General features: G+C 39.7%; 1 protein-coding gene across 2 annotated transcripts; it reads right to left on the bottom strand.

Annotated features, from left to right (window-relative positions):
* Window positions 1-449: 449 nt before the first annotated feature.
* Window positions 450-11,023, bottom strand: LOC149814425 (transcription initiation factor IIB-like). 2 transcript variants are annotated; one of them, XM_089989278.1, is made up of 7 exons: window positions 10,448-11,023; window positions 9,434-9,458; window positions 8,507-8,636; window positions 8,219-8,349; window positions 7,989-8,077; window positions 909-985; window positions 450-821 (listed from the first exon to the last, which is right to left on the bottom strand). In XM_089989278.1, the coding sequence occupies exons 1-7, from the start codon at window positions 10,798-10,800 to the stop codon at window positions 688-690; spliced, it is 939 nt and encodes a 312-aa protein (XP_089845404.1). In that variant the 5' UTR covers window positions 10,801-11,023; the 3' UTR covers window positions 450-687. The 2 variants fall into 2 exon arrangements, with proteins under 2 accessions (XP_089845404.1, XP_089845403.1); XM_089989277.1 differs by having other exon boundaries at window positions 450-985.
* Between the last annotated feature and the right edge of the window lie 379 nt (window positions 11,024-11,402).

Genomic DNA, 11,402 nt, shown 5'->3' with positions numbered 1-11,402 from the left:
TTGATGAACTATTTGATTCAAAACTTCGGTTATCCCCCCAGCTTTGGAGTGAGGCACTGAGTGAACTCTCTCTCTCTCTCAAAACTACCACCAAAAGTATTCCCTATTTGAATGCTGGAAATTGAAGCATGAAACATCCATACGAGCTTCAATTTCCACGAGCCACAACAAAACTACAAGAGATATGAAACATCTCTTTCAACTATACTGTGTTCTAGTGGCAACTAGAACAACGAAAGAGTTGAGTTTCCAGGGCATAATCTAGAAACATAGATTGTGTGTGTGTGAGATAGATAGATAGAGAGAGATCATGTGCACCCATGTGTGTGTGTGCGCGCATACACATGTTTGTCCTGTATGGATTCGGAACCACTCACTGGTATTCCTTGGCTTGTAAGAAAATCCAAGTTTTCAAGCAGAAATACTTACACAAGCAAGTTGTCATTCCATGAATGAAAAACCAACCGTCTTCATGATTTTCATTTCCTTACTGTATTTTGCTTTCACATGGGAAGAACTGAAAGGCCCAAAATATCATCTTCCCAGTTCAACTGTATGTTAATCATTTCCAAGGAAAAAGTTGTAGAAAAAGAGGGACAAAAGGTCATGAATTTCAATTGATTTGCATCCATAAACACTATGGCATTTTCTCAAAATCAGCAATTCCGAAATTCAAAAAGGAATCTATCAAGGGCTGCAAAGATTCTTGAGATCTACATCTTTGGCAAACCAATCTGGTATCAGCTTAGAAGCATGAGGGTAGAGGTCTTTGTAAGAGTTCCTGATTGTGCCTTCTGCAACTCCAGTAGCTAGTGATATATCTAGATTCAATAGAGAAGCAGTATAAGAAAATAAACTTGAACCCGAAGAAAAATAAAAGATAACAAATAGCCCAAAGCTTTTAAAACCTCTCAGAAGTTTCTTGTCATCTGATAGCTGTGATATCATGTAAATGACAGCTGCTGCAATTGATATGGGGCTCCTCCTGCAAATGCGATATATTTCATAACAAATTATGAGATTTGCAAAGCCGCAAGGGATGCAGTTTTAACAAAGAAGAAAACAATAACACTGAAATAGTACATAATGAGTAGAATCTTAAAATGTTGATCCAACCAACTCGCTAGCTTATACATCGTAAGATACAGCACCAAGAACAAAAACCAAGCAACATAACCCTTCAATTACTTTCCCCATCCAATAAATCAGAGGTTTGAGTGACAGATATATGCACAGTAAAAATTCAGAAGTTCTCAAGCCAAACAATATGAAGATGATAGGAAGCTGTCCATCAGTCAATCCACCCTAACGCAAGCGTAATGAATAATTGATAAAAGAGAAAAAGGACCTCTAAGAAAACTGATATTGGGCTCCCTTGTTTGCAAACATGCCTTTGCAGTGCCTCGGTGCTTTTACACAACCATATGTACTGAGTGTGCCTTCATGCCAGTACACGCTCTAAGCAGCTTAACAGGAAGGCAGTTCATAAAACAATATATTTAAAAAGTGTCCATAAAATTATATATTGAAATGATCAATGATTTAATCATTACAAAAAAATCCAGTTCAATTTCACAATTTCTTTTATTATTTATATTCTTTTTATTTATTAAGCTTGTGACCGTTGACAAGTTTTCCCTGATAAAAACACGACACATTAAAAATATTGTTGGCTGACAAATCTTGATTTTAACAAGTCACCATGTATGCCAGACATCAACAATCTTTTGGAGTGTTTCAAGGGAATCCTCCGGCAATAATCTGACCCTAGACATTAGATCACATAATTCTCTTTTAATTTATTAATCTTATTACTATTCACAAGTTTTTCCTAATAAAAACCCAAGACAAATTAAAAATATTGTAGGCTGACAAAATATTGTTTTTAACTCTTGTTCGTGTGTATAGTACTACCATCAACAATCATTTGGAGTGTTCCATGAAACTTTTTAGTGGCAATCAAAAGAGCATCCAGTTGTAAATAAAACCCTCGGGTCTGTTCTAACTCACGTTAATCAGATGCGGATGCATTGAAAAAGGTGAAAAGGATCCGAGACCCGGGACCCGACCCGAGTCGACCCGATCCATGTAATGTAAAGATCGTGTACAGAGTATACGTTTACTCGTAATCGGGTCTGGATACACCAGACCCGGATCCATATCCATGTAAAATAAAGTTATAAATGTATTCCTTTAGGTCACGATTTCATATATAGAAATCGTGACAGCCGAAGTTCTTGCATTTCGTCTCTCCCTCTCTCTCTCTCTTTCTCAATGCAGGTACGGGTGGTGGATTTCTAACATGGTATCAGAGCAGTGTTGAAGCCTGCCCTGAGATCGCCTTGTCGTCTGCGTGCGTTTTCTTCCCCCTTTCCTTCGTGTTCTTCAGTTCCGGTAAGATCGATAACGTCTCCTTTTTCTCTTCAGTCAACATCTCCTCTTTTCTTCCTTGTTCTTTAAGATCTGATTCTCTCTGGAATCAAAGTGGACTTTCAGTTGGATTTGCCGACGTGAAAAGACGCAGACCAGTTTTCTCTTCCTCGATCTGAATATTTTATTTGCTGAAGTTAATACTTGTGCTTTTTTTGTCTGCATAAAATTTTTCTCTCGTTCCTCCCTCTGAATTTTTTCTATGTATCCTGTTCACGTGAACCAAGACCGTGAAAAACGAGGGGTTGTATTTCACGTGAATCGCTGAAATCGATTCACGTGAAACATCAGACCAATCGTGTGCCCTATTTTGTTTTCTGTTTGACATTGCCTGCTTGTCTCCCTTTACTGTTGTCGTCCGCTCGATCTCCCTTTGTCTAATCCCTTTCACGCATTCATTTCTACATATTCAAATATATATTTGTCGTGTAGTTTTTTTTATTGCTACTCGTTTGAAAATATATCTAACGTGGAAAAGTTCCTTTAATATCAGTTTTCTGGAGAGCATAGAAAAATGTTCAATCTCTCTATTCTTATTCTCTGAATCTGACAGCCACAAAAAAAAAGGGCTGAGCATTTCGTGAACACTTTTGCTGAAATCCACTCTCTATGGATCCCTATTCCCTTCAATCAAATATTTCTTCAAGTTTTCTCAACCAACTCATTTCTGAAAAGTTGAATACCTCAAACTTCTTGATTTGGAAGAGACAAATCATTCCCTTTATAAGGAGTCAAGGTCTCTTAGGTCACTTGGATGGAACCATCACTGTTCCACCAGAATTTGTTCAGAGAGAAGAGAAAGATGATCAAGGTGCGAGTTCGATCGTATATATCAAAAATATAGAATTTCTCAATTGGGAAAGGAAAGATCAATCTGTTGTTGCATACATCACCTCAGCCCTGTCCCAAGAGGTCCTTGTTGCCATTCCTGACAATTGTACAACATTGCAACTCTGAGAGCGACTGGTTCAGACATATTCACAGGTTTCACAAGCCAGGATGGTTTTTCTAAAAAGAGAATTTCAGTTGCTAAGAAAACATTCCATGACCATCATGGAATATTTGAACAAGATGAAGACCATCACAGATCAGCTTGCAGTTATAGGATGTGCCGTTAGTGACAATGACATGGTGCAACAAACTCTGAGCGGATTGGGATTTGACTACAATATGATAGTCACTTCACTATTGTGCCTTCCTGTTCTTCCTACCTTTGATGAGCTACGAGCCAAATTGATCCAGTACGAAATGGCTCTGAAGGGATTCTCTGAAGAAACTCACATTCACCCAAATTCTCAAGAAGTTTTTGCCACAGGAGTGTCTTATGGTAGAGGACGGGGACGAGGAGGACAAGGGCGAAGTGGACAAGGATGGCATGGTCTGCTTCCCACTCCAAACATGTTAGCTCATGCGCAGGGATCAAGATCCATTCCTACTTGCTTCCTTTGTAACAAAAGGGGGTATATCAAGGCAAATTGCTGGCATAATCCAGAGAATAAAGGAAATGGTCCACAAACGGAAACCAAAAGAAAGTTCACAAGTACCAGAGACAGTGGAGAGATTAAAGATCTGTTGATATCTGCCTTATCAGAGTTGAAATTAAGGCAGAGCGATGAAGGCACTTGGTTTGTTGACTCAGGGGCAACAACTCATGTGACAAGCGATGCAGGTAAAATTTCTAACCCTATTCCTTATTTTGGAAAAAAGTAAGATTGTCACTGGAGATGGATCCCACCATCCTGTTTCTCATGTTGGAAAAACTGTCATCCCCATGCCATATTCTACTCTTACTCTTTCTGACGTTCTTCATGCTCCTGACATCAAGAAAAATATTGTCTCTGTTTCCAAACTTATTGATGATAATAATGCTTCAGTTGAATTCACTCCCTTGTCTGTGCAGGTCAAGGACCTACGCACGAGGGAAACATTCGCTGAAGGAAAGAGACAAGGCAATATGTATGTCTTTGAAGAAGCTCCACGTCATGTTGTTCGCCCTGTTCATCTGAATTCGAAGCCTTCATTAGAGTCATGCTCATCCTCTTATGCTAATGTTTTTAGTATTTCTGAATGTAATAAGTCATTTTTGAGGCATAGTCGATTAGGACATTGTGGGAGTCATTTTATTGAAAAACTTGCCTCTAATAATCTCATTCCAAAAGAAAGTCTCAATGGGAATGAGAGCAGTCATAAGTGTTCCAGTTGTCTTTCATGCAAGAGTCATGTATTGCCTTTCCATTCCATTAATAAGAGAGCTTTAAAACCTTTTGAGATAATTTGTTCTGATGTATGGAGACCCGCTCCGATTGCCTCTGGATCCGGGAGCAGATACTATCTAATCTTTGTCAATAACTATTCCCGATGCACTTGGATATATTTCATAAAAAATAAGTCAGAAGTCTTCTCTTTGTTTCAAAGTTTTCTTTCCTTCGTCAAAAATCAATTTTCTGAGTCCATTCAATTTTTCCAATGTGATGGAGGTGGGGAATTCTCATCCTGTGATTTTATTTCCTTTCTCCGAAATAACGGAATAGGAAGAAGGGTGTCCTGCCCTCACACTCCTCAACAAAATGGGATTGCTGAACGAAAATATAGGCATATCGTTGAAAGTGCCATGAGCATGCTTCATGACAGTAATCTTCCCATCAACCTATGGACAAAAGCTTTCCATTCTGCCGTACATGTGATAAATAGACTACCTATGGTTGTTCTGAAAAATAAGTCTCCTTATCACTGTCTTTTTGGAGCTCATCCTAGTTATCACGATCTGCGTGTTTTTTGATGTGTTTGTTATGTGCATATTGATCAGTCCCTGAGAAACAAGTTTCAGGACAATGCCAAGAAGTGTAGGTTTGTGGGATATGCAAATGACTATAAAGGATATAGGTGTTATGATCCCATCAACAAACGCATCAGAACCTCAAGAAATGTTGTCTTTGATGAACAAAATTTTGATCGCGAAGCTGATGCAACGAACATGTCAACTGAAGTTTACTATCCTTGACTGAGTTCAGAACTTTTTGCTGGCCCTAATGAAGCGTGTTTCTCAGATTGCGTGCAACAAGAAGAAGAGATGTTTGAGAACACTGGGACGTTGGGATCACAGAATGCAGAGGAAGTACCAGGTAGATATAAAGACATTGTCTATTCTAGACAGAGACCGATAGCATCAAGTCATTCAGATCATGTCTTAGTCACCAATCCAACTCCTCATACTCTTGAGATCAGAAAATCAAACCGCATAAAACATCCTATTGACAGGTGGGTCAGCTATAACAACTTTTCCTTGGATCTTCAACTTTTTTTAACTGCCCTCAATAAGAAAGATGAGCCCATTATGTACTATCAGGCAGTCACTTCTACCAAATGGGTAGAATCCATGAATGATGAAATGCAAGCCTTGCATGAATGTGGAACCTGGGAAGTTGTTCTCAGACCACCTGACAAAAATGTTGTCGGATGTAAATGGGTCTATAAAATAAAGTACAAGCCAGATGGAACCATTGAATGATATAAGGCAAGGCTTGTGGCAAAAGGATTCACTCAAGAAGCAGGGCAAGACTATGATGAGACCTTTAGTCCGGTTGTTTGTAAGAATGAAAACAATTCAAATTATTATTTCTCTGGCTGTTGAACATGGATGGAAGTTGAGTCAGCTTGATGTGAAAAATGCATTCTTCATGGAGATTTGAAGGAGGAAGTATACGTGGAGCAACCTCCTAGATATCAAGAACAAAACTGTAAAACCCATGTGTGCAGGTTAAACAGAGCTATCTATGATCTGAAGCAAGCATCTCGCTCTTGGTTTGATAGCTTCTCGCCAGAGATTCAAAAACATGGATTTTCACGTTCCATGCTGGACCACTCATTATTTATTTTTAAAAATCAGACTGTGACCACTCTATTATTAATTTACGTCGATGATATTATCATCACAGGAAACTCCGCAACCCACATTCAAGAAGTCAAAGACTTACTAGGTTAGAGGTTCAAAATGAAAGATCTTGGAGTTCTACGTTATTTTCTTGGCGTAGAAGTTGATAACCAGGCTCATGGCTTGACACTCACTCAACATAAGTACACCGTAGACGTTCTCAGCAAGGCAGGCATGAAAGGCTGCAAATCTCTAGGAACTCCGAGTGTGCTTCATCAGAAACTTAGCGTTGATGATGAAAATTTGTGTGATGACCCCACCAGGTATCGAAGCATAATATGAATGTTACAGTACCTCATATTCACTAGACCTGACATCGTTTATAGAGTCAATCAAGTATCTCAATTTATGCATGCGCCACGTACTGGACATATGGAAGCCGTCAAGAGAATCCTTAGATATCTGAAAGAGACTATTGGGGATGGATTGATATATTCACCACAGTCATATGGCAAAGATGAGCACGAGCTTACTGTATATTGTGATGCTGACTGGGCAGGAGATCCTGACGAACAAAGATCTACATCAGGATATTGTGTCTTCATTGGAAGAAATTTAGTCTCTTGGAGCAGTAGAAAACAAAAGGCTATCGCTAGATCGAGCACTGAGTCTGAATATAAATCCATGGCTGCTGCTACTGCCGAAGTCACATGGATCAGGCATCTACTAACTGAAGTAGGAGAAAAGATCTCCCACACTACCTTGCTATGTGACAACCAAAGTGCTATCAACATGTCATTCAATCCCGTACATCACAGTCGTGCTAAGCACATTGAGATTGACCAACACTTTGTGAGACAAAAGGTTGAAGAAAAAGAGATTGAGCCTGAATTCATCAGTACTGAAAGGCAAGTTGCAGACATATTTACCAAAGGGTTAACCAAGGATCGTTTTTGGATGCTTAAAGGCAAGTTGTTCATTGTCCAAAACCATGATCAACTTGAGGGGGGGTGAAAAAGGTGAAAAGGATCCGAGACCCGGGACCCGACCCGAGTCGACCCGATCCATGTAATGTAAAGATCGTGTACAGAGTATACGTTTACTCTTAATCGGGTCTGGATACACCAGACCCGGATCCATATCCATGTAAACTAAAGTTATAAATGTATTCCTTTAGGTCACAATTTCATATATAGAAATCGTGACAGCCGCAGTTCTTGCATTTCGTCTCTCCCTCTCTCTCTCTCTCTCTCTCTCTCTTTCTCAATGCAGGTACGGGTGGTGGATTTCTAACATGTTTTACAGTTGGACATACTCAGACTTACAAAATTAGGGTAACCCCCAACAAAATTTGAAATGCTCTGGAAGTTCAAAAATTAATTATTATCACAAAGGTCTATTAAGTAATTTTTCATGATTTACATTCACTATTAGTACTTTGGCAATTCAACAAACTTTTAATGTATTATGTAATGATTTTACTAAATGTATGGAAGTATTTTCATTCCAAAATTGATTGGTGATAATTCATATGAATATCAACATGTAACTTTAAAACTACAAATAATTTCTGCAAATTAGCTAGCTAGCTTATGCATAAAAAATTCCACCTTTCCATATGCAAGACTTAGCCTCATAAATGCACATCAAATGATGGTCCAGTGTTCCATGGAAAAAATCAGATTACCTAATATCAAGCTGTTCAGATCTCATAACAGCTTCCCCAGCAGCTTTGACTGCCTGATTTGTCATGCCAAGGTGGGAGCAGAACCGTCTCTGCGGTATAACAAAAATGATTCATGATTAGAATTAAGTAAAGAGTATAAGTTTATGCAATATATTCTCCAAATTATAGAAGAAAAAAATAATACAATTATGAAAAATATGTCTGCTATGTCAATTATCAACAATACCCACCAGAAAATCTCCAGCATGTATGGTTCCCATCTCCATGGATTTTCCTAACTCTTCCTCAAGAAGTTTCACGATAAACTCTTTAGCACGACCAATCTCTTTCTTTGAAGCACCATTAGCAACATAACATATTTCTGAAGACAACAGTCACATGAGTTTTTAAACTAGATCCAATACTGTGGGTGTGTTTGTGTGTGTTGGGCTCATGCCAGAAGCATTTGTTAAGGTACATAATAGCATTTGAAAAAGTACTTTTTGTTGGAGGAAATGTACTAGAATATAATGTAGTACCTTTTACGGTCCGTGGCTTATCTTCTTGCCGGCAAGCAATGTACAGGCAAGCAGCCAAAATCGCATCCTGGTTTCTTCCTCTAATAGACTTTGAATCTTCCACCTTTTTATAGATCTCATTGGCTCGATCCTTCAAAAAGTGATAAAAAACCATAGAGTTGTATAATGAGACAGCATGACAAAAAGACTAGAGCAGAAAATGCATGGACATCTTAGATTACTCCATCATGCTGTTAAGACACCTAATGACCCGTGATCTGCAATTGCAACCATCAAAACATGTGCCTAGTAAGTATGGTGTAGAAAAGTGTAAATAAGATGATTTCATCTTACCTAACATGCACGTAATTGTCACAGGGAAACATTCTTAATAGGTAAGAATTTTAGATGGTTAAGAAAATAGGGAAAGAAGCAAAGTTCTAAATTCATAATTGATAATGTTGTAAGATAGCAGGCATGGAGATTAAAAAAAAGTAGGTATATCTGCCATCCTGTCTGCACGTTTCAGAGTTGCTTTCAACAAGCTCTTGAAGAAACAACACAGGTTTAAATTGTCAAGATGCAAACTCACAACAGGGATGAACACAGTTCTAAGGGATAGTAAAAACTATTCATGAAGTAAAAACAAGATCCGATTCCAGTATAGGCTGTGTTTAAGTGAATGCAATCTAAGAGAAGCATAGCTCAAGAGAATAAAGGAAAGACCACAAGCAGACGTGCTAACAGAAAAGATATAATGATTAAATACTATTTATAAACCGAGTATGGTTCCAAGAAGGGATGGGCGGATCATCAGTACATGAACAAAAGAAAAATCTAATGTGATGCCTACAAGTACGATCTGTTTCTAACCCATGAATTTTTCCCCAGGGCGATGAAGAAAATCATAAATATGAAGGACACACAAATAATATGCATAGTGCACACCTTGATGGTCGCAACCAGCCCAAGCCTGAAATGACAAGAAAAAACTTTGATCAAAAACATAGTAGTTGCTTTAAGAAAACTACCAATTAAGAATGTTTTAGTAAAACACAATCGACTTTACACAAGATGTAGATACAACAATGAACATACAGGGCCCCAATATAACAAAATTGAGAAATAGTATCGCCATAAGCAACAAAACAGTAGTTCCCCAGGAGCGCCTTTGAAAGCAATCTAAGAATGCCTAGTGCTCCGGGGAGTCTTCACAAGTAGCTCAGAGTTCCATATTCCAAGTTGTGTTGGATTCTTTCTTCTTCTATGCAATATACCAAAGCTATTGAATTATGTGGTTTACTTGGTTCCCCTTTATCCCACCCAATCTGAACACCCAAATTCTCCAACCCTCAATCTGCCAAATCCATTCAATTATGTAGTTTTGGTTGGTTCTCCCCAATTCACACCCAACGTAAATCACATACAATCCTTTTCTCTTCAAATCTACCATGAAAATGAGATTTCTCCTAAAAATATGGGGGAAAATGCAAAAAAAAATAATGATTAAAAAATTAATCAAAGAAAAGAGAGAACAATGACAATTCAGAAATCCTCAAACCTGGGTAGTCTCCAATTTTTATAATTCCTTCTCCATAAGGCAAATTCAATCCGAAAAAAAACATTAAAAGCTTTCACTAATCGGTCCAATTCACCGTTCTAATCTCCTAATCTCACGTTCATCAGCCTCGAAGTTTTACGCCGCCGGCATGATGACCGTAGGGCCGAGCCAGCGCGACCAGGTCTTAGTGTCGGGTGAGGTTTCTTCGAGATATAAAACAATTCCAGCACCAACAATCCACAAAACAACCGACCACGATCTAAAGTGCATATCTTCCAATGTCGATTCGACCAAATCACAAAACAACAATCATCCAAGACGATCAATCGAAGCCCCACCAATCCCCAAAATAGAAAAAAAAATCTATGAGAGAGAGAGAAAGAGGGACGGATTGAACCAACCTGTCGGACATGGTGGCGATGGATCGGAAGGCGATGATGAGGGAGCGATCGGGGTTTGAGCCGCGGTTCTGCCAGCGGCCGATAGAGGAGGAGAGGAAGTCGGACTGGACGCCGTTGGGCTTGGAGATGACGGTGGAGAGGCCGCCGTCGGTGAGCAGGGGGTTGGTGGGCCCCCCGACGCGGACCGGGTCGTTGTCGCCGGACTCGTTGGCGAAGGTACGCCACTCGGAGGTCTCGTCGATGCAGTGAGCCTCCAGCACCAGACCGCACTCCGAGCACACCGTGTCCCCCGCCGAGTGGTCCATCACCACCTCCGTATGCTTCTTGCAGTCCGGGCAGTACGGCTCCGCCATCCTTCCTTCCCTTTATCTCTCCTTCCTTCCTTCCTTCTTCTTCTTCTTCTCTCTCTCAGTAGGATCGCACACACACCACCATCAACCACGGCCACGCAGGGGAGGGAGAACGTTTAGGAGAGAGAATTAGAGGGAAGGGAGAACGTTTTAGAGAGAGAGAGAGAAGCGTTTTAGAGAGAGAATTAGAGAGGGGAGGGAGGAGCGTTTTAGAGAGAGAGGGAGAGAGAACGGAGGTAGCATGGTGCTCCTACCTATATATGACATAACCACCATCCACCAGAGAAACGGATCGGATCCATTAGGGTCTCTCACCTGGTTCGGGTTCTTTTAACTTGGGGTCATCTTCTATAACCGACAGGAACATAGGACTTTTATAGGTGGAGTTTGTTCTGATCCAAAAGAACCCTGTGTGGTCCATAGTCCATACAGCCCTTTTCTCGGATCTGGTCTACATTTGAAAATAACAGAGAGCCTTATTAAATGGATCACTGTTGGATCCAAAAGATCCTGTGAGATCCATTCTATTTTTTTCTTAGGTTTGGGTGGAAAAGACTGGATGGTCTTTCCAAACTATACGGATCGGATCCAAACGATCCAAATTG

Source organism: Nuphar pumila, chromosome 15 (assembly GCF_984573655.1).
Source record: "Nuphar pumila chromosome 15, dmNupPumi1.hap1.1, whole genome shotgun sequence".
NCBI lineage: Eukaryota > Viridiplantae > Streptophyta > Magnoliopsida > Nymphaeales > Nymphaeaceae > Nuphar > Nuphar pumila.
This window is presented reverse-complemented; position numbering and strand designations above follow the sequence as displayed.

What these genes read in the sequence shown, in the direction of transcription:
- LOC149814425 (XM_089989277.1), bottom strand. Translation starts at nt 10,800, where the DNA reads ATGGCGGAGCCGTACTGCCCGGACTGCAAGAAGCATACGGAGGTGGTG. An exon ending in GGCTGGTTGCGACCATCAAG is followed by an intron (nt 8,637 to 9,433) that starts GTGTGCACTATG and finishes CACTTTTTGAAG; the next exon opens with GATCGAGCCAATGAGATCTA. An exon ending in TAAGCCACGGACCGTAAAAG is followed by an intron (nt 8,350 to 8,506) that starts GTACTACATTAT and finishes TGTTGTCTTCAG; the next exon opens with AAATATGTTATGTTGCTAAT.